Below are 26414 nucleotides of genomic sequence, written 5' to 3'. Positions count from 1 at the left end.
GGTAAGGAAGAAAAGTCCGCCAGAAGGAGGAATAGCAATAGCCAAATTTCTCAAGTGGAAAGATACTTTATGTGGTTGAGGAAGAGCAGAGCATTCCTGTCATTAGCAGATGAGGAGAGACAGGCTGGCAAAGGTGGACTGTGCAGATTCTTGGTGTTATTCTAAGAGGTTTGGAGTTTAATTGTAATGAGTAGCTATTGAAGAATTATGACAAGAACATGATATTATTTGCAGTTTTGGAAGATCACTGATGACTATGTGGATTTGGGAATGAAGAGAAAAACATGATTTTTTACTAGGTATTTCATTTGAATATCTGGGTGAATGGTGGTACCATTTACTGAGATAGGGAAGTCTGGAGAAGAGGTCAGTTTGGAGGAAATTCAGTTCTGTTTTGAACATGTTTTAAATATCTGAGTACCTGTCATGAAGGCAATTGGATATGTAAATTTGAAACTCAGGGAGAGGATCCAGGGTTGAATACACAATTTAAAGTCAAGGGATGAGATAAAGTCACCTCAGGGGGTGCGTAGATAGAAATGGAAAGAAGCAGACACCTATGTTCTGGGGCAATATAACCTATGGACTTGGGGAAGTCAGAGGACTTAGTAAAGGACTAAGCAGAAGTGGGCAGTGGTGAGGTAAGAGGAAAATCAGAAGATTGTGTCTTGCAATGCAAGTGAATAAAGAATTTCAAGTGGAAGTAATTTATTTCCTTTGTCAAATACTGTCAGTGAAGTGAGGATGATGACGGCATACAACTGATGAGAGGTTTGGCATTATGGAGATCACTGGTGACTTCATGACAGCAGGTTTCATGGAAAAAAGTGGAGGAAAATGCCTAACTGAAGGAGACTAAGACAGAATGACAGATTTAAAAAGTGGAGAAAATAAGTAAAGGTGGGAATTTTGAGAAATTTTGATATGGCATGGAGGCCAGAATGGAGCAATACTTGAAAGGGCAAAGGGAGTCAAGTGTCTTTTTTTTTTTCTTTTGCTGTGATATAATGTATGTGTGTGTATGTGTTCACATGTATACAATATAGAAATGATTCAACCAAAAGAGAAAAACCAATAACACAACAGAGAGGGAATAACTTCAGTTCTAAAACCTCTGACTAGATAGATTCAATGGAATCTAGCACAGAAATGGAGAGCTAGGCAAATTTCCATTGACTGTTGAATGGAGAAAGAAGATGTGGTGTATTTATACAATGGAATACTACTCAGCCATCCAAAAGAATGAAATCTTGCCTTTTGTAATGACATTGATCTAGCTAGAGAGTATTATGCTAAGCGAAATAAGTCAGTCAGAAAAAGACAAACACCATATGATTTCACTCATATGCAGAATTTAAGAAACAAAACAGATGAGCATAGGGAACCAAAAAGAGAGGAGAACCAGGAAACAGACTCTTAACTATAGAGAACAAACTGAGGGTTGCTAGAGGGGAGGTGGGCAGGGGGATGGGTTAAATAGGTGATGGGGATTAAGGAGGGCACTTGTGATGAGCACTAGGTGTTGAATGTAAGTGATGAATAGCTAAACTCTACACCTGCAACTAATATTACACTCTATGTTAATGAACTGGAATTTAAATAAAAACTTGAAAGAAAAAAAAGAAGTGCAGGGCTATGCCTTGGAAGGGAGTAAGGAGAGAAAGCAGTTAAAGGAAAATCAGTAGAAGGAAGATAATGTAGTTCTCTTCTGAGTGCTATTATCTCAATGAAGTGGGAAGCAAGTTTTTCAGCTTTGAATAAGAAGTGGGGAGGGATTTTGGATGTTTGTGGACAGAGAAGATGGTGAAAACATACGGAGCAGAGCTGTAGACAGAACGGACTAAAGTAAAATATAGCCTGTTGGGAAGTGGAAAAAATTCATTTGAAATTTGAGGTTTAAATTTAAATGAGGCTAGTTAGCATGGAGTTTTGCTTTCTTTTGATGTTTTCGGCTGTTCCATTGCAGATATGGAACTAGCACTGAGCTCGCTTTAATTCGGGTTGGAATTTTGCTGGAAAGCAAGATGGAAACAGGAGTTGATGGAGATTGGTAGGGATTGGTTTTGGGGGTAGGCGATGGGTTCCGGCCTGAGTGAGTAGGGAGATGAGGATGTAAGGGAGGGGATGAAAATGAAGTTATGATGAGGGTCAAGGAATTGTTAGATTGTCAGTACAAAGGTCAGTAAGCTGGAAAGAGGGGGTGTTGCCAAAGAAAGGAATACAGGCATTGATTGGTAATGACAAGGTTTTGGGTATAGCCATATAAGCTAGTGGTTAAAGTGAGGTGGAGGAAAACTTGGAATTACCGAGATCAAGGAATATAGAGTCCAGGGAATTGGACAGATCATTTGCATTGACATTGACATCTCTTAAGAGTGGTAGAGAGGAAGTCAGTCATCCAAGTGATAAAATTTTTCCTTTTTTTAAAGTTTTTATTTAAATTCCAATTAGTTAACATACAGTGAATATTAGTTTCAGGTGTACAGTATGGTGATTCAGCATTTCCTTGCATCACCCAGGGCTCATCACAGGTGCACTCCTTAATCCCCATTGCCTATTTCACCCTTCTCACCACGCCACTCTCCTCTTAGGTGGTACAATATTTTAGGTGTTTGAAGAAGTATGACTCTTAAGGAGGAGTAGCACTAGAGTTCTTCAGGTAGAAGGAAGGAGAAACAATCTGGATATGGCAAAGAGGAGCTGTAAATGCAGCTACTGAACTCCCAGGTCCTATGGTTCTAGGGATTGTAGGAGAAAAACAAATGACTACCTGTTCCCGGAGAGCACTAACATGTAATGTTCTCAGGAGGTCCAAGATTTCACTTAGATCCAGAAGGTTAAGAAAGCATTCAGAGCAGTTGAGGATTTTTCTCCATGTAATGGTTTGCCTTGGGAAGATACTAGAGAAGATTTTGAGTGTATGCAAAGGGATTATATTGTGTAGAATTATATTGCTATATATAACTACATCAAACTATGTGTTGAATTACAATTCTTCCCAAAGTTTTAGAAATATCAACATCTGTATGTCAGTTTTTCCTATTAAGCATGCCTTATATTCCATAGCAGTTAACAATTGGGAGCAGGTGGTACTGCATCTATACTTTCCAGGCTTTTGAACTGTATTTTTCTTTTTCTAAGATTTTATTTATTTATTTGACAGAGAGAGACAGGAAGAGCAAGAACACAAGCAGGGGGAGTGGGAGAGGGAGAAGCAGGCTTCCCGCTGAGCAGGGAGCCTGATGCGGGGCTTGATCCCAGGACCCTGGGATCATGACCTGAGCTGAAGGCAGACGCTTAAGGACTGAGCCACCCAGGCACCCCTTGAACTGTATTTTTCTACTTCATTAAATTTATTAGTGGCAACTTTTATATCCATTGTATTTAGAGGGCCAATAAAAAAAGGTTCAATTCTTTCTTTTGAAAGGAAAGATTCTTGTAATAGGACTTTATAATGGCAATAATGTTTACATAGTTTATATTGTTTAACCCCTCAAATTAGTTGTTATTGTTATTGTTCCATGCAGGCGATTTTTAAACCATTATCTTTGCAACTGTGGTTCTTTCATCTCCCATAAATATTTTTCTGCCTAAAATGCATTGTTTATAACATCATTCCTTGAGGATTTTCTGGTTGTGATTGTTTGAATATGTTTTTATTTTGCTTTTGTTAATTTTTCTGGGTATATAGAATTCCAGTTGTTTTTCAGTCGAGGTCAATTTGTCAGTCTAATTGTTATTCCTATGTAGATGATCTGTTTTTTTGGTGCTCTTAAGATAATCTCTTTCACAATGGTGTGTCTAAATATGGTTGTTTTAAAATATTTTCCTGCTTGGAACTTATTGAGGTTCCTTGACCTGAAGTTTAATATCTTCTAACAATTTTGAAGCCTCAGCCATTATCCTTTTAAAAATATTTCTTCATCCTCACCCTGTCTGTTACCTTAGACTCCTTTGATATATACTCCATGTCTCTTAACTGCCATTTTATATTTTCCCTATTTTCTTTCTCTGAACTACATTCTCGATAATTTTTTAATATTGTCATCCTTTTCACTAAATTTCTCTCTATCTCTATCAAATGTGCTTTTTTATATATCAGAAGAATTTTAATTTCAGTTATTTTGTTTTTCTATTCTAGAAGGCCTATCTGGTTCTCTTTCAACTCTGCTTGGCTATATATCAGTTATTATTATCTAAAGAATTCTTTGCTCATATTTTCAAATCTGTTAGATCTGTTGAAAGGCATTAAACATTTGTTTTTATTCTTTGGTAAATTCAATTATCTGAAGTCTTTTGAAGTCTGACTGCTGTGTGTTTGTCTGTGGGGGGTGAGGGGGGAGAGACAGATCTTTTTTTTTCCGTTTTCTTTGCTAGCTTTATTGGTGTCTGATTTGCTTGTTTAGTGATTTTATCAGTCAGCACATTTTCCTTGAAATTTATCCGTGGTACATTTATGTGGCCTGAGTTGAAGCTGAGTTCGTTCTGAGAGGATTTATGTTTGCTTCTGCTAGTTGCTTTTGAATAACAGCCACTCTGTTACAGATTCATTTTAATTTAAATTCTGAAGTGAAGGTTTTTCAGGTAGCATGGATTTGAGCCACATAGGCTCTTGGGGATAGACGTGCAGTTCCAAAACTGCAATTTTCTTTCTTTTTGACTTCTTCGTCCAGAATGGAGTGAGAGAAAAAAATTCTCTGTCCTCTTTTGTATGGTGGGTTTACTTCTCACTCCTTCTTCCCTGAGGGTGAACACATCACATTGCACAAGATCAGAAGTTACCACTCACACTGAATTCTGTGGCATTCTGCAGAAGAATTGAAGGTACCTCCCTGAGGTGTCCAGTAAAATGGCTGAAATTGCGTGCTTTTGGTTTTCCGTCTTCTTATACGGGGATATCCCTTACTCTTCTCCTGGCCCAAGGCTTTCTCTTTTTTACCTGGAATTCCATACAGCTGTTAATGCAAAAGCTCAACATCACCAGGATTGGCCAGTCCCCTCTAAGACAGAGCTGGTTTTAGTACCAGCTTCTGTTTCAGGATACCCATTTTTTGTTTTTTTGTTTAATTTAAATTTTTTTGCTTTTGTTTTTTTGGCTACCACAGATTTCTAACTTCCTTATCCACTCTGCAATTCCTGCAGAGAAAACTTTGTTTCAATTTTATGAAGGGTTTTAACTGTTTTAATTAAGATAGTTATTCAGTTTAGGGTGTCTGTTTCAATATTTATCAGAATCAGAATCCCACATGTAGTACTAGCATTTGAATATACATAGAGAACCATTTTATGACCATAAGATTCAATACAATAAGAACATTAGTAGATACATAAAACTTGTATTTTATTTAATGTTATCTTGTATCCTTGGAAGACTGGTTTGCTGCCAGGTCTAATGTGCAACATTGTATCATTGTATTTAGGAGAGGTTCCTTGCCTTGTCATACATCTTGTTTTGTACCCAAATTATTAATCTTTTATATATTATCATTATTAATGAAAGGCCAAATTGATTTTTAGTTGTTTTTTAAACTTCTTTCTTGCGTCTGTGTGTTCTGCAATGATAGACAGTTTAATACCATCTCAAGTATTTTAATAAACATATCATCCTATAAGCATTATTCTGTAGAATCATAGTATGAATTTTCTTTTGAGATGCAATTTTTTCTTACATAGTTGTAAGTGTATAAGTTTTGTGTCTCTTATATTTAGGATGTTCTTATATATGTATCCTAGTGCACTTGGGTGAAGACTTTAGCAAAATGGGTTTTTTTGAGAATATATTTTTAGTATAGAATTATTTTATGCATTTATATTTTTGTTTTTTCCCAGTGCCTGATAGTGCACCAGAAAATATTACTTATAAAAATATATCTTCTGGAGAGATTGAGCTGTCATTCCTTCCCCCGAATAGTCCTAATGGAATCATACAAAAATACACAATTTATCTCAGGAGAAGTAATGGAAATGAGGAAAGAACTATAAATACAACCTCTTTGACCCAGAGCATTAAAGGTAAAAAATAATGTATAATGTTAGGTATTTACATTAATATTGACAGTGGGCACAAAATATTACCTTGCTTTTATATTATAAATGGTAAGTATGATTAGTTTTATACAGGGAAGGACAATTCTGGCTTTTTAGTTTAATAAACTAGGAGTTTATTACAGTCACATGGAAGAATACTCTAAGTCAATACTTTGTCATATTTTGTCTTTGTAACAGGACTTACTATTTGAAAGCACTTCATTTTCATTTAGTTTTTACTTTTGGAATATTAAGTCATTTCATAGTCTGCCTCTTGCATATTACTAAATGATATTTTGTAAGTCTTATTTATTTGATTTCTTTTTAGGACTGAAGAAATATACCCAATACAAGATTGAGGTGTCTGCTAGTACACTCAGGGGTGAAGGAGTGCGGAGCGAACCCATAAGTGTACTGACTGAAGAAGATGGTAAATACAGTAGTGGATACAGATTTATTTTGAATCCATCACATTTCAAAAAAAACATGTAAATAAAATGAAGATATAATGTAAAAATTCTACTAGACTTGGGTATCAGTTGTGTGCTGTGCCAGCATTATACAGAGATTTCATTGTCATGGAGTAAAAGAAGCTAGCAAAGTCAGATTCATGTTCAATAAAATGAGGTATAAAATGCTCTTTTTTTAAAAAAAATTATTTATTTATTTGTAAGAGAGAGCGCACAAGTAGGCAGAGAGGCAGGCAGAGGGAGAGGGAGAAGCAGGCTGTCCGCTGAGCAGGGAGCCTGATGTGGGGCTTGATCCCAGAACCCTGGGATCATGACCTGAACCAAAGGCAGCCGCTTAACCGACTGAGCCACCCAAGCACCCCTGAAATGCTCTTTTTTGATTCTGAAGTCATCCTTGCTCTGTAAGAAATCAGCAATATTTTTTATGGGAATTTTTAAGGCTAAAATCTTGGTTTGAATGGTCTGAACATCAACTAATATAGGTTATGACTGTATTTTTCAACTTTAATGTTCATAAGAATAGATATTTACATCAGTTTTGTAGTAGATTCTGTTATATCAACCTGCAGTCTTTTTTACTCTATTAGGATTAGCTTGCTAATGAGTTCAGGCCAGTTTCCAGGTTTCTCTACATAATTTGCCAAGTTGCTATTCCTGAATGTTAATAGCCTTCATATTGAATAAACATATTTTTCCTAACCTGAATAAAATCATCTTTACTACTGAGACCACTTTACACTGGTACCTCACCAAGTTCTAGGCATATATCATGCTAAGAAAATTACTTTTGAGGAATATATTTGGGATTTGGATTTGCATTTTATGTTTTATACATTGTATATATTTGAGACTTATTTTTATTTTTATTTCTGCAAAGGGAAGTCCTGTTGTCATGAGGGATATCATAAGTGTTTGTAGGGTGTCTTTCCCCACCTCTCTTTCAAGTTTTTCCATCCTCAGGTTTGGTTGCATTCTGTGGATGTTCAGATTCTAATCATTCACCAGGACAAAATGTGCATTATATACTTCTAGAAGAGGGAAGGCCTTTCTCTGCATTGTTCTTATTTTGTCCAAAATGACAATCTTCAGAGCTTTCTCCTCTGTTTCAGGTCCTTCCCTGTTTTTGCCTCCATCAAATTACTTCATTAAAGCATCCTGGTGGGCTGCTCGGTTTGTCCCAGGTTCTAAGTACTCTCATGGGTTGGTCTTCCTTAGTCATTGCATCTACTAACTATGCTTATTTCTCCATCAAAACTCAAGCCAGTCCAGCTTTTCATTCTTTCATAGTTCAATTCTTTGTGCTGAAAGAAAGTAAAAATTAACCTAATAAATAAATCCTTCCCAATGGGACGATTGTTAAACGCTGGGGCAGGGGTGAGGTTAGCTCTTTTTTCCATCTTAGGTAATGCCTAAGAAAGATGTACTAAATCATCTGTGCCATGCCCTTTTGAACATAGTATCCACTTTTTTTTTTCTAACTTAATGAAATAGTCCTGATGGTAAGAATTTGAGGTCTATATGCAGGAACCTAGACCAGTAGTAAACATATATGCTGAGCAGACAGAGTTGTTTTTTGGCTTTTTTGTTTGTTTGTCCATTTTGTTTGTTTGTTTACCACTAAAGTCAATAGTTTCAAACTATACTGTGTATCTGAATTACCTGGACTGTTAAACTGACCATGGTATAAGTCACCATGGTGAACTTACCATCTAAGTCCTTGGCCAAGTCATTGATATAATTGCTAATGAGCAGGTTGAAGAACAAGACCCTTTAATTGAAAAATTTCAGCAAATCAAGAATGGATAAAGGACTGAGAAGCTTTTCTTTCTTGGGTATTTGGTGCTCTTGGCCCTCATGAAACTTGTGGTTTAGTGGAAGAGATCTAAATTTGATTTGTGTATAGAAAAATAATCTTTATAACTTTAATCACTGGCTTAAGTATTTCCCCCAAGTTATTCCTAAGGACAAAAGAGGAATTTTAGCTACTTTAGGCATCAGAGGAAGTGTAATTGGGGAAGTTACAGCTAAGCTGTGACCAGAAGGAAAGTGAGTGAAGAGCGAGGATGAGAGATAGGAGAGACCACAGCAGCCAGAGGGTGGAAGAGTCTTACGAATACCCTTCTGGCCTCTTCTCATATGCTCTGTCATGATGAATTAGATAGATTGCAAATGATATTATTGCATTTATGTATTCCAATTTCCCTCTTTCTTTCTTTAAAGTAAATTTAATTTTTAAAAATTTATTTTATGCCTGAAGTTTGTGCCTCTTAATCCCCTTTACCAATTTCATTTTTTTAAATTGTGCTTCAGAATACAAATGCCAAAATGATTAAGGCTTAGTCTGCTATAGTACATATTTTGTTTAGATAGACATGTTAATTGTATTTAATTAGCAATAAAAAGTTTTGCATAAAAAAGGAAAATACCCAAGGATATACTGAAATTAAAATAAAACACTCAGAATTATCTGATATTTGACATAAAAGCTTAAAACATATTATAGAATAGAAATAGTTACAACATATTAGGTTTTAAATCAGTACTATTTTTGATTTAGATCCTTTTTTTTCCCAATAATAAACAAAAGTTAAGTTTGTAAAGATATAAGTTAAGTTTGTGAAGATGTTAGTAGAAATATGACAGGCTTTTGTTTTGACAAATGAGAGTTCTCAGAATTAATTCATATCTTGGGAAACAGACGTTTCTAAGTGATACATGGATTCTTGTGATAATCAATATTTGATAGCATTTTTATTGTAGTGCCTGTGAGAATACCAAATGAAAATATGAATACAACTGTTACCATTATTCTTTAGAATTCATCTCATAAACCTTTTCTCTGCTCAATAATTTTTATGTTGTTGGAAATTTGTTATTACCAATATAATGAAAACACACATATACACAAACAAGCATATGTACACACACAATCTAGCTGAGATTATTCAGAAAATCAAAAAGAAATTAAAATAATTCAGGTAAGATTTTCTCCAAATTATTGGAGAAAGTGATGTGCGCATGTGCTAATCTATAAATTAACATTGTTCAAAGATCTGAACAAATTCTTAAACTTCTATTAGCTACCTATGAGTTCACTTTCCACATATAACTATATGTTACATAACTATAACAGTGATAAAAATTTTTAGTAATTTATACCCTTCTGTATGCAAAATTTGTATGTTAATCTTCTAAGACATTACTGTGGTGTTACACAGTAGCTGAGAAATGCCGTTCTAAATGTTTTATCTAAATGTAAATATAAACTTGGCTAAGTAGGTTGCTAGTAATTTTTTTTAGTGCTTATCCAGTGCAGAATGACTAAGGTATTTGAATCCTTAGGCTGTTATAGCAAAATTAGAAGTAGACCCTAACCTGTCCATGTTCTTATTTATGTGCTACATTGGTTTTCTTTGTCACCATTCGATTTTGAAGACTCAATGAATAAATTTTGATACTATTTTACAGTTTAATGACAACTGAAATTGAGGAATCTAGTTTTTATTTGTGAGGTCAGTCATTTTAACTGCTCTCCCAGTGTTATGCTTATCACCTTACCACTTCTTGAATGTGTGATTTTTTTCCACTTCTTTTTATTGTTTGAGGAGCACTTTTACTGCATATTATATTTATTCACCCCAGTAGTTTTATTTTTACTAGAGGATGATAATTTACCAAGATGTACTTGAACAGTAGGTGAATCACTGTGACATACCCCTTGTTCTTTTTTCTCATGAAATATTTTTTTCCATTGAATCACAGAAACAGATGTTCTAACACCACCATGCAAATCTCTTTTTATCATCTCATTTTGAAAGTAAACAATTAGTCTCCCATGCTCATGGAGAAAGACACTATGCCTGATTCATTTACCAGAATGTTTATAATGAAAACTTTGTGCATTTCCACTTTAGCCTTCTCTTATATATGTTTAATAAAATGTATTATCCTTACCCTAACTTTTCAGCTCCTGATTCTCCCCCCAAAGACTTCTCTGTAAAACAGTTGTCTGGTGTCACGGTGAAGTTGTCATGGCAACCACCCCTGGAGCCAAATGGAATTATCCTCTATTACACAGTTTATGTCTGGTAAGAAGTTTTTTCTTTTTTGGAAATAGTTCTGAGAACAAGTATTAATCTGTAACATAATAGGAATGTAGTTTTTTTATTTCAGAATGTGATGCTACATTAAGAACCTGATTGTTAATAGGCTAGTTAATATGCTTTTTTTAAAGAAACAAGTCTTTCCCATACTATGTAGAGGTCCATGCATAGTCAAATAACATAATTTTTGTACCTAAAAAAAGTATATATCATGCATAATTATACTAAATTTCTGCCCTTAAAAGTCATTGACTAATCAACTTCTGTGCATACAAGCATATAATTTTAAACTCAGAGTTTTACACAAGTATTCTGTATGTCACTGTCTTGTTAAGTTCCTTTGAGCAGAATAATTTTAACTAAAATTTAACTGAAAGCTATTTCTTCACAAATCTGTTATTTAAGGTCAATTTTCCAATGAAATTTAAGCAGTGTGTCTGTTTTTTTTCTGATCACCTTTACCCTGATTACCTATTTATGTGTCAGTTTTGTAAAAGATTAAATCCTATAGCTCATATCAAATCAGTTTACAACATGGTTTTACTGCTTCATGAAAACTCAGTATAAAAATCCTCACTTTGATCTAATGTAAGTCCTCATAAAAAGATTCACCAGTTATATATTTCTTAGTGGATTTTTAAATACTTCAACTCAGAAAATACAATTTATACAATACTTTATAGAACATATGCATTTCTTACCTTTATATTCCTGACTTGAAGGTCCAACACTGATGAGAAGCTATGATGTTTTAAAGAAGTCTACTCTTCTTTTTCCTAAATTAAGACTTTTCTTTCCCTAATCTCTCTTTAAACCCTTTGCATACCGCTCTTTAGAACTGCACTTCCTATTTTTTTCATTCCCTGTTTGCTAGTCATTTTGCCTAGTCATTTTGCCTACTCATGGAAAAATTGAGAGTGGCATGAAAAATATCAGTAGGAAGAGAAGCAATGGGAAGAAGGTAACCATTCTCCTCTGTGGCCCAGTTCATTCGTTTATTCATTTTTCTTTACTTCATTCAACAAAATTGATAAAGTGTCTGTAAACCAGTGAACAAGACACACATATGACTCCTGCCGTCAAGGAACTTATATTCTAAAGGCATAACTGGACTATATATCCCATAAACAAACAAATGAAGGAAAGTCAGGGGAAAGAGGGATACTTTTGATGGGATGCTTAGGGAAATCCTTTTTGAAAAAGTTCTGAGTTACAGTCTGGATGACAAGACTGAGCTTTTTATCGTATGAAGATCTGCAAGGTGGAATTTTCCAAGAATAAAGAACATCAGCTGTATAGGCTCTGTGAAAAAACATATTTGTCCTTTTGAAGACCAGAGATGTCAGTGTTGCTGGGGGTTAGAGAGACAGAGTAATACTGAGGGATAGGAGGCAGACAAAGGTCAGGAACCAAGCCACAAAAAGGATTTGAATTTTCATTTTAACTGTAATAAGAATTATTAGAGAATTTTAAGCACTTTGGGTACTTTATGGAGAAAGAATTGTAGATGGCAAAACTGTTAGCAGGAATACTAGCTAGGAGCTTATTTTAGTAGTCTGGGAAATAGATGTTACTGGCAATGGAGGAGAGAAGTGGGTAGCTTTTTTCTACATCTAGGAAGGAGAGTTGACAGAACTTGGAGATACACTGGCTGTGGGGATAAAAAAAAGATGAATCAATGATGACTTTTAGATTTTTGAATCAAGAATGATGCCATTTTATTGAGTTAGGAGAAATGGAAGTGAAACAAGTTAACAAAAGTGAGAATCAAGATTTTATGACTGGGTTTTCTGGCCCATACAGTAGGGACAGTCTCATCCCTCTATACAGTGATCATGCTGTGTAAATTCAGCTCCCCAGTGGTGCATTCTCTCTCCTCTTTTGAGGTGTGTCTCTTTTCTGTCTCACTTCATAAGATGGATTCTAGGTACAAGGGAAGCCCACTGAAAGTGGGGTCAGGGATTCTCAAGTCTGTGATATTATGGCTCATCTTACCTGGCTTTTTGGGAATCATGCTGCTGCCCACCTGTAGTCATAGCTTCTAGTCACAGTTTCTAGTTCTGATTTTTCGTTCTATCCTTGATCCAACCTCAGGCTTATTCTAATGCCCTAGCTCTCTTAGCATGTCTGTCTTAACCTTCAGATAGCTAGATGCTTTCATCAATCTACAGTGGGCAGGATTGCAAAGGTGACTTCCTTGATCCAACCTCAGGCTTATTCTAATGCCCTAGGTCTCTTAACGTGTCTGTCTTAACCTTCAGATAGCTAGATGCTTTCATCAATCTACAGTGGGCAGGATTGCAAAGGTGACTTCCACATCCTTCCCTAGCCCCGGATGATCTGCTAGAGGGGCTTTTAGATCTTGCGAACATGGTGGCATACTGAAGACAGAGATTCTGTAAGAGGCTTATCATTTTTCTCTCCATCCTAAGAAGGAGCAAGCCCTTTTTACTGCCATTCAGAGAGTTTATAGAGACACTGAGTCAGAGAAGCTGCTCCTAGGATCAGCTGGAGAGTTTAAGGTTGCAGAATTAGGGTGGTCACTACGTGGGGCATCATCCAAGAGAATCACCTCCCTCCTTTGTACTGGGGAGAGCCAGGGACCCCTTTTTAAGACTGTTGAAGTATATCCCCAGCTATAGGATGACTCTAAAATAATTGAACTGGATCACAGCAAATTCATCAAAACCAGCAAATAATCAAAAAAACAAAGCATTAACTAGCAAACAATCTTAAGACTCTAGTAGGGAAAGAAATTCTTGACCAGGGCTGCTGTATAATCTGTCAAGAACAGGCTACTGGCATGTATTTTACTGTTGACTGTCTGCCTGAATCTAGAATGTTACTGAAAATTTTATATGTGTATTTTACTGGGCGGGCAGTAACTCAGTCTCTCCATTCAGAAAGTTCCACTTCAATAAATAAGATACTCTGAAGTCAAAGTAGCCATGAGAATCATGCTAACTTCGCTGGTCTCATAATCCAGGGGCAAGGTTCAACTGCAGAGGCCCCACGGCCTGTTTTGAGTAAGGTGTCCTTGTGAAAAATGAACTTGGAGTCCAGTTGTGGGAATGTGGCCACTTTGCCCTGACTTGTTCAGTTAAAGAGCCATTCAATGACCTTCTAAGTGCCTGAGTGTGTGTGTAACTTATTGGTCAGCCAAGCCTGATAAAGCTGTTGGAATGAATATGTGAATTTTTCTTTTTAAGTATTAAAGATTTTTTTAAAAGATGCATAAATTTATTAAAACTTTAAAGATATTTCACAACTTATTGAGATTAGAGAAATAATCTCTTAATATATTAACTCTTAACAATTTAGACATCCCAGGAATTAGATTTCAAATGATACAGAAGGAACTACTTATAAAAGGTTTTAATATTACATGTTTTTGTTCCAAGTCTAGTTTTTTGTCTAGACTTGGAACACTTTTGGAGACATGGGGTTGAATTTTGGCACTGCCATTCATTATCTGTGTGGTTCTCTTAAAATATTGGATAAATGGTGGTATTGTTATTAACAGTGTTCCTGTTTCAGGGGTTCACATTTCTTTCATACTTCTTAGTTTCCATTATTTTAGTTGTTCCATTAATTACCAGATTACTGGTAATTCCAGGAATTACCAGATTCTTTTAAAAACAACATCTTTGGATGTTTGTTATTTTCAGTATGTCTACCAAATGCAGACTGCCAATTTTATTAATTATAATGGGTGACTTCTCTCTTTGTCATGAATATTTCTCTACAAAATGAGGTTTAATGTGCAGACATTTTATAACCACCCCTATGTGAATCACATTTGATTTTTAGATGGTGTGCACAGAAATCTGCTTTAACTAATTGCATTTTTAAATGATGTTTCCTTTTAAACTTTGTTTTGTGCAATAGCTTTTATCATTTATCAAGATGATAAAGTAGCATTTTTTCCCTCAGTTATGTTGATAAATTATGCTTATATATGTCTAAACGATAAACAATCTTTGCATTACAAGGGCAACCACCATTAAATAAATGAATTCCTAATAGAGCAGTTATTCTTTCAATACACTTTAGATTGAGGTGTAGTATTGTAGTAAACTGATACAAAGCTCATTTACTTACTTTATATAGATCTTCCTTGACTCACAATAGGGTTACATTCTGATAAACCCATGATAAGTTGAAAGTATCATTAAGTCAAAAATGTATTTAATATATCTAATCTGCAGAATACCACAGCTTAGCCCAGCCTAATTTAAATATGTTTAGAACACCTACATTAGCCTACAGTTGGGCAAAATCCTCCAACACAGACCTACTTTACAATAAAATGTTGAATACATCATGTAATTTATTGAATACTTTACTGAAACAGAATGGTCATATGGATACAGAATGGTTATAAGTGTATTGGTTGTTGATCCTCATGATAGTGTGGCTGACTGGGAGTTGTGGCTTGCTGCCTCTCCCAGTATCATGAGAGAGGATCCTACTGCATATGGCTAGCCAGGGAAAAGGTCAAAATTTAAAATTCCAAGTACACTTTCTACTGAATGTGTATTGCTCTTCACACCATCATGAAATGGAAAAATCCTAAGTGGAATCATTGTAAGTTGGGAACCATCTGTAGTTGAATTCAACTTGCATTTGTTTAGCAATTTTGCTTCTATATTTTTAGTAAAATTTAACAGTAGTTTTCTTTTTTTGTTTATAAATCTTCTAGGTGAATGCCATATAAGGTATAGCTAAAAGACTGGAGTGAAAGTAATGTTGAAAATTCTAGCTTATGTACAAATCTTGGCTTTTAAATGTTTCTCATTTTCTTAGTAGTAATTTTGAGAAGTAATTCTGAACTAGTCAGTCTGACAAATGTTTATTAAACTCTGTGGGGAGATAGAAGATAGAGAGAGAATTTAAAAATGATTGTAGACTAATTGGAGATAAAGTATGTGTGTGAAATAATTCTAAAAATACTTGCTAAGTAGTATATTAGGAAGTCAGCTTTTTTTAGAATGTCATTGGTCAAATAATTTCTCCTGTAACATAAAAGTTTACCTTTTGAAATGGCCTTCTATTTGCTCAAAGTATGCTTAGTTCTTTTGCTTTCAGTTTTCTAAAATATGTTCACCCTATTAAAACTACCTGTTTGAGCATACAATATAGATCAATAATCAGAAAGGGAAGGTTGTAAAGATAGATTGATAAATCAGGAGAACATCTCATTGGAAACAGTACAGTAGTCTCCCCTTTTCTGTGGTTTTGCTTTCTGCAATATCACTTACCCACAGTCAACCACAGCCCAGAAGTGGATGATCCTCCTGACAAATCATCAGAAGGTCAATAATACCCTAATGCTGCATCATAATGCCTACATCATTCCCCTCGCTTCATTTCATCACATAGGCATTTCATCATGTTACATCTTCACAAGAAGAAGGGTGACTACAGTACAATAAGATATTTTAAGAGAGGTCACATTCACATAATTTTATTATAATATATTGTTATAATTATTCTATCTTATTATTATTGTTGTTAATCTCTTACTGTGCCTCACTTATAAATTAAACTTCATCATATGTATGTATATATAGAAAGAAACATAATATAGATAGGGTTAGGAACTGTCTATGGTTTCAGGCAGAAATCCACTGGGGATCTTGGAATGTATCCTCTATGGATTAAGGAGGACAATTTTATATGAAGGCTTGGAGGCATATGAATGAACTGTGCCAGGAAGTTGATAAGTAGCATTGTAGAAATAGAATATTGGGGTCAAATTGGGCTGGGAGAGATATGAACACAGGTAGAGGAAGTGGTTCAATACAAGGATGCACTTGAGTTGTTTAACTTGAGGTTTCTAGTGGGATGTTAAAAGCTCCATCTCAGTTCTATCTTGTTAGTCATTTTTCTGAATGACCTGGATGAACGTGGGTGCCAAGTCATAAACAGGCTACTTGTGGGCCACCTGTGCTTTGCTGGACCTGTGAACTGTTAATAAATTTTGAAGAATTCTGTCAGCATTTAACAATGAATAGATCTCTAGTAAAACTTCAGGTTCCTTTGTTTCTTACAGAAATCGGGAAGTTTGCCATATTCCCTGTGATAAAAATCAGCTGGAGTTGAATAGAAGCTGTCTTTATATGGAGCAGTTGCTTGGCAATTTACCAGAGTTCCCACTACACCCTGTTTCAAATCCAGTCTTCTCAGTCATTTATTTTGCTTGGGTGGATCTTGAATTTTTACACCCTCAATTTAGGGGTCTTTAAATCACATTTGTGATATGTACACAGCTGGGAGAGATTGTGATTTCCTTGCATTACAGACTTGGGGAACAAAACATCTTGGAGAGGTAGGCAAAAGGGCCCAAGAGGGATAGTGTAGTTGTAGTATTTTGGGACAAATGTGTTAAGTTTCTTACCTATGTTATTTATTTTTCATAAAAATATCATAAAGAGAATATTATTGCCACTTTGTAGGTGTGGAAGCTGAGTTCTGAGATTAAGGAGTTACTTAAATTTACAGAGCTAGAAGATGACAGTAAGAATTCATACCTAGATCTTAGTCCTAAATCATGCATTTCTCAAATCACTAGGAATAAGTGTTATAACTGGCATTTGTTCTAAATGCTCAGCAGTATACTTATAGGATAAGGGAAGTCTTAGTTTGATAAAAGTATTTGTAATAAACATTTATGGGGTTATAATAAATTCAGCTTATTGCATCAACTCATGTGGGCTATTTCTACCAAAAAAATCACTCGTTTGTTATTGGTCTGCATTAATTGATATATTCATTGTGAGGGAATAAGTATACTGTTTCATATGCAAACCATTTGGTTACTGGTCTTTGTCTATAGTATATAGACAAAGTAGAGCTTGTTCAGGGAGGAATGATGCAGATGGTGGAAATACTCAGGATCAAGGCATGTGAGAAACTGCTGGGAGAATGGGAAGAGGTTTCAGTCAAGACTTTTAGTTTCAAATGACTAGACCCAAATTAAACTGGCTTACACAAAAATGGGAATTTATTGACACATGGCTGAAAATCCGGGATATACTAATTGGATGTAGGAGCTCAAATAATTTCATTAGATGTGGTTAACAGTAGGAAGCTTGCGTGCATAACAGCAAGACAGCCTTATATCTTAAGTATAATGGTACAGGAAGAAAGCAGGAGATGATGAAGCTAGGGAGGTGGGCAGCACAGATACATGGATTTTTGAGGCTGGAATAAGGGTGTACATATATCTCTATCTGTCCATCTATTGGGAGAATATGAATTTCAATATTGTACAGGATTTAAAATTTTTATTTTAACCCTGTACCCAAAGATCACACTGCTAGAGAAAATACTCCAAGGACTTTCCACTCCCCTTGTAATAAAATTCAGACTTCTTATTCTGGCCTGAGGAATTGCATCCACTCTCGGGGAATGAAATCTTTTTCCTTCAGCTCAAGCACAACCCTCCTCCTGTCTTCTGGTCCTTAATTCCTTGTTTCTACTCTAGGATCATGGTTTATAAATGGCTCCCCAGCTTCAACCTCATTCTCTTTATGGCTTTTTCCTTTAATCTTATAAATGTGTCTTTTCTGCTAAAGGCAAACAAACAAGACAAAATCAAGCCAAATCAACCAGCCAACCAAATGATGACAATAAGAAAACAGCGACAACAAATAAATACCCTGCTTTCACTCAGACTTTCTCTGAAACTCTAGAAGAGCTTTAGGATCATAGACTGTGCAGCTATTTATGTCTTACTAGTTTGGGGTTGTTTAATACATAATTGTGAGTCTTTTAGACCTACTCAGCTACGCAGGGTAGTTGTTCTAGAGTAAGGTGAAACATAGAAGAGTAGGTTCCTTATACTGGGAAAATTAGAGTGAAAATCACTGGTTCATAGAGGAAGAGAATATTTGACAGAGTCAAGTAAGTGGATGCTGAAATTATGATTGGACGTGTTATTTAGTGAGTATAATACTTAATATAGAATATTTATATAACAGCAGATTATAGCTTTGAAAATAAATACATAGGAATGGACAAGGATGGGTATGTCATTTGGTTAGATTACCCACATGGAAAAAAATACCAAATGATGAAATTTAGAATTAAGACCATGACCTTTCAAAGGGTCTCAAACCATGTGTAGAAATCCATTCATGTTCATGCTTAGGGAAATGGAATTTGTTTCAGTCTTCCCAGGTGGTTTTGGTACTCAAGATTCCTTCACTGGCAGTTATTGCTTAACATGATCTTGATGTGATAAGAGATGAGAAAAGAAAGTTCTAAACCAGACCAAAGAAACTGCTCTTCTACTCTAGAATTTCCTTTATGCCTAGACGTCAAAATGTGCTCTGTTTTTTGAAAAAAAAATCATAATGAGGAAATAACTTCATTTTAAAGACTCCATTAATCCCATCCCAAGACATTTTCTTGGTGTTACCAATGAGTATAGACAGAAAAACTGCATCCTATATTTATTCAGAATAGTTCCAAGGTCATTCACATTCTTTTCATGTCTCAAATTCAAGAAAGCTTTTAAAATGTAAGTTTCTACAATTAAATCAGTAAAACAAAGGCACTGAGGACTCCCCTCAAGTTTTTTTTTAGTTTGAAAATTTACACTGACTAGGAGGTTTGCCTGATGTTGAAAGTTACCTATTTTAGAGATTAAATATTGTTGGCGTTTATATTCCTTCCATTTCTACACAGTTTATACTTTTGGATATGTAAGACTTAGACCTGTTTTGTCAGGGAGGCCTCCATTCTTTCCCTCCCCACCACACTCAGCTCCCTATTCTGCTCACAAACCTTACAAACTAACTTTCTAGGCAACAATTTCCTACATCTTTGGGAGCTATGCCTTAGTCTCCTTTTCTAGATGTTACCAATGTCAAATTTTACAGATTTATTTATTTTTTTACAGATTTAATTTTTTTGCTCCTCTCCTTTTCTTTGCTGTTAGCCACTGGTGGGGCGGGTTGGGGAGAGGTTTTGTCCTTGTCCTTAAAGGGATCCCATTGTATGAATTAATTGTTTTATAATTATTTACCATTTTGTCTATTTTGAAGACAGGGCCTAAATCTTACTCATATTTATTTCTAACATAGTTCCTGAATAAAGTAGATGTTCAATAAATTTTGTCAAATGTTGATTGTATACATATCATTTCTAAATTCAGAGGGGCTGGGGAGGTATCTGTCCTTTGTTTGGAGCACTAATTGGAAGAACAGTGCCTTTCTAACTCTAATATATATTGTTTTCCATTTAAAACATTACAGTAAAATATAGAAAAGGAAATGTGTTATGCAAAAAAGAAAAGAGGACCACAAATGACCAATATACATATGAAAAGATATTCTGTCTCACAAATGGTTAGGGATGTATAGATTAAATAGATTTTTGTTTGGTCAAGCTTGCAGTAATTAAGAAGATTAATATCCAGACTAGTAATAAGAGTTTGCCGAAAGATGTGCTCTCACACATTGTTGTTGTGGCTCTAAATTATAATCACTCATAGTTTGGAAAGGAAACAGTTTTGGAACAGTAATAATAAGAATTTAAAAAAAACCATTTGATTCAATGATTACACTACTGGGAATTTAACCTATAGAAATCCAGGTGCCATTATGAAAAGGCATTTATGTAAGAATGATTACTGCATCATGGTTAGTAACTAAAAGAGAAAGAGAGAGAAAGCAACCTAAATGTTAATTTTATAGAAGAATGGCTGAATAACTGTGATATATCCAAATTAGGGAAAATAATGGTATAGGTCATTGTTATTATCACATAGATCATATAAGCAAAAAACAAGCAAGATATAGAAGAACATATACTTTTATAAATGGAAATAAAACACTCGAATGGAACATCTAATATTCCTATTATAATATTTTTAAACTAATAAGAATAAAACAGAGATCTTTAAGCCAGTTAGAACCAAAAGATTATGGCCGTGTCAAACCTGGGTTTCTCATGCACGGGATGGAGTGTGACCCATCTGAACTGCAGGGCTGCTCACTGAGACTCCTCCTTGGGGTGCAGAGAGCTCAGGCGTCAGCCCAGAGGTTCATGGGTCTTTCCTCCAATCTGGCAACTGCATAAGAGCAAGGAGGATGGAGTCAGATCCTCAGGGACAGCAGCACTTCTCTCTCATTTTTACTTCCAAATTCTCAGTTATAGAGCAAACTGTCTCTTAATCTATGTTCTGAATTTGGATCAGAAATTGAAATTTCAGTTGAAGTTTACTGATGCTCAGATATTTTTTACCTTAGTCATTAAAATATCAGCAAAAATCCTAAGCTCCAAAAGAAAAACAAAAAAACCTGAAACAGCAAGACATATCAGTACACCTGAAGAATTCTGTTAGTCCTATTTTGTCTCAGGGTAAACCAGTATAGATGTCGAAACTGTATCTGTACATGCTGAGGTGGATTATTGGTTTTGTTATTCAGACAATTTATAAAGACTGTCTTCTTCTTACCAACATATCTGGATATGAGACAGAATTTACTTTTGCCTTGCCTTTTCCAGGTAATTGCCTCCATTCTACATTATTTATGGAACATAATCAGGGTTTTTCTTCTTGTAGGCTTAGTCATCTGCATTACTTTGTTGTGAAGGTCAGGGCAAGAAGGTAGTGATGCAAGGCAGCACATAGCATTAAAAAATATGCTTGACAAGGAATTTTAAAAATAGATAAAATGCAATTAGATTCCTTTAGCTAATTTCATAGCTTTGGAGATCTGAATTGGATTAACCGTACTTCAGTGTTCTAATGACCTGTGACCAATGACAGGAGTATGGAATTGGGTAAAGTTTCTATGACAAGGCATCTTTCTCCGAGACTAACAGCCACAGCATTAAGTTCTAAAAGCCCCCTCCTGGGTCTCAGTGAAGTCCCTACTGCTTCTGAGAGACACTGTCTGATGGAACTGTTTCAAATTGCTGAATAGCCTTGCTAATCCTGCCTGTCTCCAGTCACATACTCCGAATCCATATTTTTCTCACTATGGTGAGCTTTCCAACTACTTTTCGGATAACTGTACTTAATATTTGGAGTGGATTGACACTTTTTTAATAGTAAAACCATGCCTGAAACGTCTGTCTTTGTGGATACTCTTAAATATTTCAATGGCAAAGAGAGAGCATTTTAGATCCAGAGGAAACATCCATTTACTTCTTGGGTGCTTTGTGATCCAGAGGAAAAATGAGATTACACGAGAGATACTTTTTCTGTGATGTTGATCATATTCCCTTACTTACATTCTTTCATAATTAATTTTATTGCTCTTAAAAATCTAAACTTCTTTTTTTTGAAAGATTTATTTATTTGAGAGAGAGGTGGGGGAGGGACAGTGGGAGAGAGAAAATCTCAAGCAGACTCCCCACTGAGCACAGAGCCTGACGCAGGGCTGGATCCCAGGCCCCTGAAAGGATGACCTGAGTCGAAATCAAGAGTCAGACACTTAACTGACTGAGCCACCCAGGTGCCCCTAAATTTCTTTTTAAAAGCAGTTTTCAGTACCCCTATATACATGTTCATTCTTTAATTTAGATTCTAATCTATACTTAATTCAAAACTATAGAAACTCTACGAGCATGACTGAAAACAAATAATTGTAGTCTTATGTTACTTAGCAACATTTTGTTCTTTAGATTTTCTTTTTCCCCTTGTGATTTCAGTACTTACTTGGAGAGTTTTTAATCAATAATTATTTGTGTTTTCTTTTCTGGAGTTACATTTTAAATACTTCTAAGATTTAATTGGATGAAAGACATGAGCTCTACCTTTTTCTTTTTTGTATATTATACATACATTATTTTCAGTTTGTTTCCAGTTAATACATAATTTATTATAAATTAATAATTAAAGGGTAATTAATATAATTAATAAATGAAAGATAACCCATAAGCTCACTATTTTAGATGATACTACTATTCAAATATTTACTATTTTTTGAATTGGTCTAAGGTAAATATTACTTTTGTACAATATATGAAAAGTGAATTTGACAAATAAAGAGTATAAATAAGATGTTGCCAACACTTAAAAAGAACAAATATTTGAACAAACTAAAACATGGGTATGAAAAGGAGTAGTGTAATTATTTGGACTACACAGTATTCCTAGAGCTCCATTGAAATCAGTCCAGGTAAATTCTAATATGAACATCTTATTAATGTTGATTGAATCACTAAATATACTTGAAAACAAAAGAAATTTATTTATTGAATTATTTTGAATTTCACTCTTTTCAGCATTTCAGCATTTCAGAGTTGGTGGCTTCTTTATCCTGTTAATCTGGGTTAAGATATTTCTGTGCATCAGTGTTGCTTATTTTTAATGTGCTTGTGCTCAAAATGTATATGTAATGTTTAATAGTCAATTATACAGATAATTTCTTTTTTTTCTCCCAGGGATAGATCATCATTAAAAGCTATTAATGTAACTGAAACATCATTAGAGTTCTCAGATTTGGACTATGATGTTGAATATAACGCTTATGTAACAGCTAGCACCAGGTTTGGTGATGGGAAAATGAGAAGCAGTATCATTAACTTTCGAACACCTGAGGGAGGTGAGTTCTTTTGGATGTAGGCCAAGTAAAAGAAGATCCTACTCAGAAAAAAGCATTAAATATTGAAATGTATTATTAAATAGCTTAATATCTGTCATTGTTTTGGAGGCAAAATGGCTTTTTGTTCATTTCCTAGCTGTGTGATGTTGGGAAAGCTAATCTCTCTGTGCCTCAGTTTGCTATCTGTATTAATGGAAACGATATATACCTAATTTACAGGGTCCTTATGAGGATTAAATGAGTTTATATTTGTAAATGCACTCAGTACAGAACTTGACAGTAAGCATTTTATGTATTTGTTAAATGAAACAAAGTAAAATGCATGAAGTCAGCTCTCTCCCTTTGTTCTCTATTATCAGATTTCAAGATTCTAAGTTAAATTAGAATTTCGTATTATGTGTTTTATATTGGAGACTTGTTATAATGTTTTGTTTTGTTTTTTTCAAATACAGGGCAGTAGGCATATTTTAGAGCTGGGATTGTGTTTTACCAGTAAGAAATCTAACAGTCCTCTGCTTGGATGTTGCTATGATATAGTGTGAGAGGGATGGCCCAATGAGTCTATGGATTTCATTTCTGACTTCTAATTTTTTTTTTTTTAAAAACGATGGTCATCACTTACCAAAGACAGGTAAAATTTAGAACATTTCAGACGTTATTTGGAGCCACAAGTACAGTTTTCTGTTCAATTGTGTTTTTTATAGCACCAAGTGATCCTCCCAGAGATGTTCATTATGCAAATCTCAGTTCTTCATCAATAATGCTCTTTTGGATGCCTCCTTCAAAACCTAATGGGATTATACAATATTATTCTGTTTATTACAAAAATACTTCAGGTACTTTTGTACAGGTAAGACCTGAGTTTTCTTCTAGTTCTTTATTTATATCCTTCAGTTTTATTGATGATGATATAGACTTGGCCTGGTAGAAAAATCACTTATCTTACACTGATAATTATGCATAGACATTTTATAAAACGCCCATTGACATTGAAAAAATGTGATGAGAAACGTCAGATACATTTTAATCTAGCTATGCATGCTCCCACATTTCAAATATATTGCTAACAATGAGGCTGCCACCTATTTAAAATTCTATGTATAAATATGGCCCTTAATTCTACTTCTCCAAGAAGTGTTCTCTGAAGAATTGTTGGTTTAATTTACCCTCAGTTATTTCTTAGCTAAATTTTTCCCTTTTGTTTGTATACAATATAAATAGTTTTCAAGTTTAGATGTGTTTGTGTATTTTTTTTTCAATTTAAAAATTTTTCAACTGCCAGCAGGAGGGGTTGTTATTATTATTTGGTATTAGATGTAATAAAACCACTAGTAATGTGGTTATTTAACTTGAAGTATACAGGGTTTTAGGATCGCAGTTTTCTGATGTGAATGATGGTTATGAAAATAGCTAAAATGCATTTCATGTAGAGAAGTATTTTCAATTTACTCAATAGAAATCCTTTATTTATCCAAACTAAATATTTTATAGAACTCTAATAAAGGTAAAAATTAGGAATGGTTGTGATTGAATCAGGAATGGAGAGAGTTGGAATATAATTTGGAAAAAAACTAACTTCAGAGAAATACTACAATTTACAATCTCCGGAAATAAAGCATGCTTTATTGTATTGTTTGCTTTAGTGTATCTATGATGCAGTTTAGGCTGATCAGTAGTGTCAGAGCAGAATTTTACCAGCCATCTCAGGACTAACCTAGCAGTGAATAAGAGAAAATCAAGGTTGGTTTGGTTTTTATATTCTGCTCAAGGCCCTCTAAAGGTAGGGGTTGAATAAGTGTGACTACTTAAAACTTCATGCCAAAAGGAAAACTACTTTATACAAACATGAAGATATACATAGATATGTATATATTTGTAGTTATAGATGTAGACTTTTTAAACAAATACCTTAAGAGCAGAAGAAGAAAGGAGGATCCTTTTTCCCCGCTTCTATGTACATTAAGCAATTTTTGCTATTCCTTCTTGTTCTACCCTATTTGGAGAAAAGAAATGGGATTAGTGTGCAATTTATTATTATTTTTAACACAGTGTTGTTTACAAATTTAACAATGTGTCATTATGTCACAGAGGCCATTCAAAAACAAAGATTTTTCTTCTTTCATGCATTTAACAAAAATATTGCAAAGTGATATCAGTAGTTCTAAATCTTAGCAAAGGTTTTGCCTCTGCACAATTTATTTTATGACCTATATACAAAATTCTATTTTGGTTCTCTTTGTCCACATCTAAATAATGAAGTGTAAACATCTAACTATAGTTTCAACATGATCTTATGAGCCTTTTTACTCAAACCTGGGTATATGATACCATCCCATTTATAATTCATCTATCTTAGAAAATGTAATCTTTTATTAAATAATCTTAAGAATGCTTTTAAGTGTGACAGCTGCAAGGCACAGGCTAATGATGTGAAAACATTTCTCATATTGCTTGAAGTTCATCCGTGCTTTAATTTGTTCCTCCAGTTAGTGTTAAATACAGCATCTTCACTTCCTAATTTTCTATTTTGGGTTGGCAGAATAGAAGAAATCCTCGAAATGAAAATTATACAGCTAAATAAGTGTATCGCTTTTTTCTTCCTCCTCTTTCCCACAGAACTTTGTAGAATACTTCATGCACAGTACATCATATTCTGCTTTTCATTCCTGGTATCTGCTTACTTGTCTTAGTTCCTATGCCATAGCAAATAACTTGAAGAAAAGAGTCATGTGACACGTATCTTTCCATCCCCCAAAGTCCTCTGGTACCGTATCATACATAGGTTTAATGCTCAATGAATACTTTTAGTTGAAAGAACATAAAATTATTGTAATAGACCAACATTATTTTTGGTACTTAGTTATAATGATGGAGCATTTGAGTTTGTGGTGAAGTGATTTTTCCTTCTTACCTTGGGGAATTTAATCTCTCTGCTACCATTTGTTTTTCCTTTGCTTGCTGCACATTGTGTTTAGTAGAGTGTATTAACTCTTCCACATTTTCACTTTTACCCACTTATGTCATATCTCCTCCTGTGCCTGACATAGGGTCTTGTTATACTAACACAATGCTAAATGAATACTGTACTGGTGGATTCATCAAATTTGGAAGCTTTCACTATATAACTTCTGGCTGCTTTTATATATACAAAGTAACAAGTCTTAATTCAATAATTTGAGCTGAAAGACAGTTTTTTTCCAAAAACAAATAAAATGACTGAAATGATCATCTGCGCAGTTGATCTAATT

The 26414-nt window shown here is 34.7% G+C and overlaps 1 protein-coding gene across 3 annotated transcripts in view; it reads left to right on the top strand.

The window, feature by feature from the left end:
• PTPRQ (protein tyrosine phosphatase receptor type Q) overlaps positions 1-26414 on the top strand; it is a 219885-nt gene that overhangs the window by 65356 nt on the left and 128115 nt on the right. For all 3 annotated transcript variants that reach the window (XM_073900607.1, XM_073900608.1, XM_073900609.1), the window contains 5 exons: positions 5830-6012; positions 6356-6457; positions 10465-10585; positions 23006-23166; positions 23871-24016. In XM_073900607.1, the coding sequence (XP_073756708.1) occupies positions 5830-6012; positions 6356-6457; positions 10465-10585; positions 23006-23166; positions 23871-24016 (713 nt within the window). The remainder of the gene's footprint in view (positions 1-5829; positions 6013-6355; positions 6458-10464; positions 10586-23005; positions 23167-23870; positions 24017-26414) is intronic.

The sequence above is a fragment of the Callorhinus ursinus genome, unplaced genomic scaffold (assembly GCF_003265705.2).
Source record: "Callorhinus ursinus isolate GAN/ISIS: 27379988/994484 unplaced genomic scaffold, GSC_fseal_2.0 scaffold14, whole genome shotgun sequence".
Taxonomy (NCBI): domain Eukaryota; kingdom Metazoa; phylum Chordata; class Mammalia; order Carnivora; family Otariidae; genus Callorhinus; species Callorhinus ursinus.
This window is presented reverse-complemented; position numbering and strand designations above follow the sequence as displayed.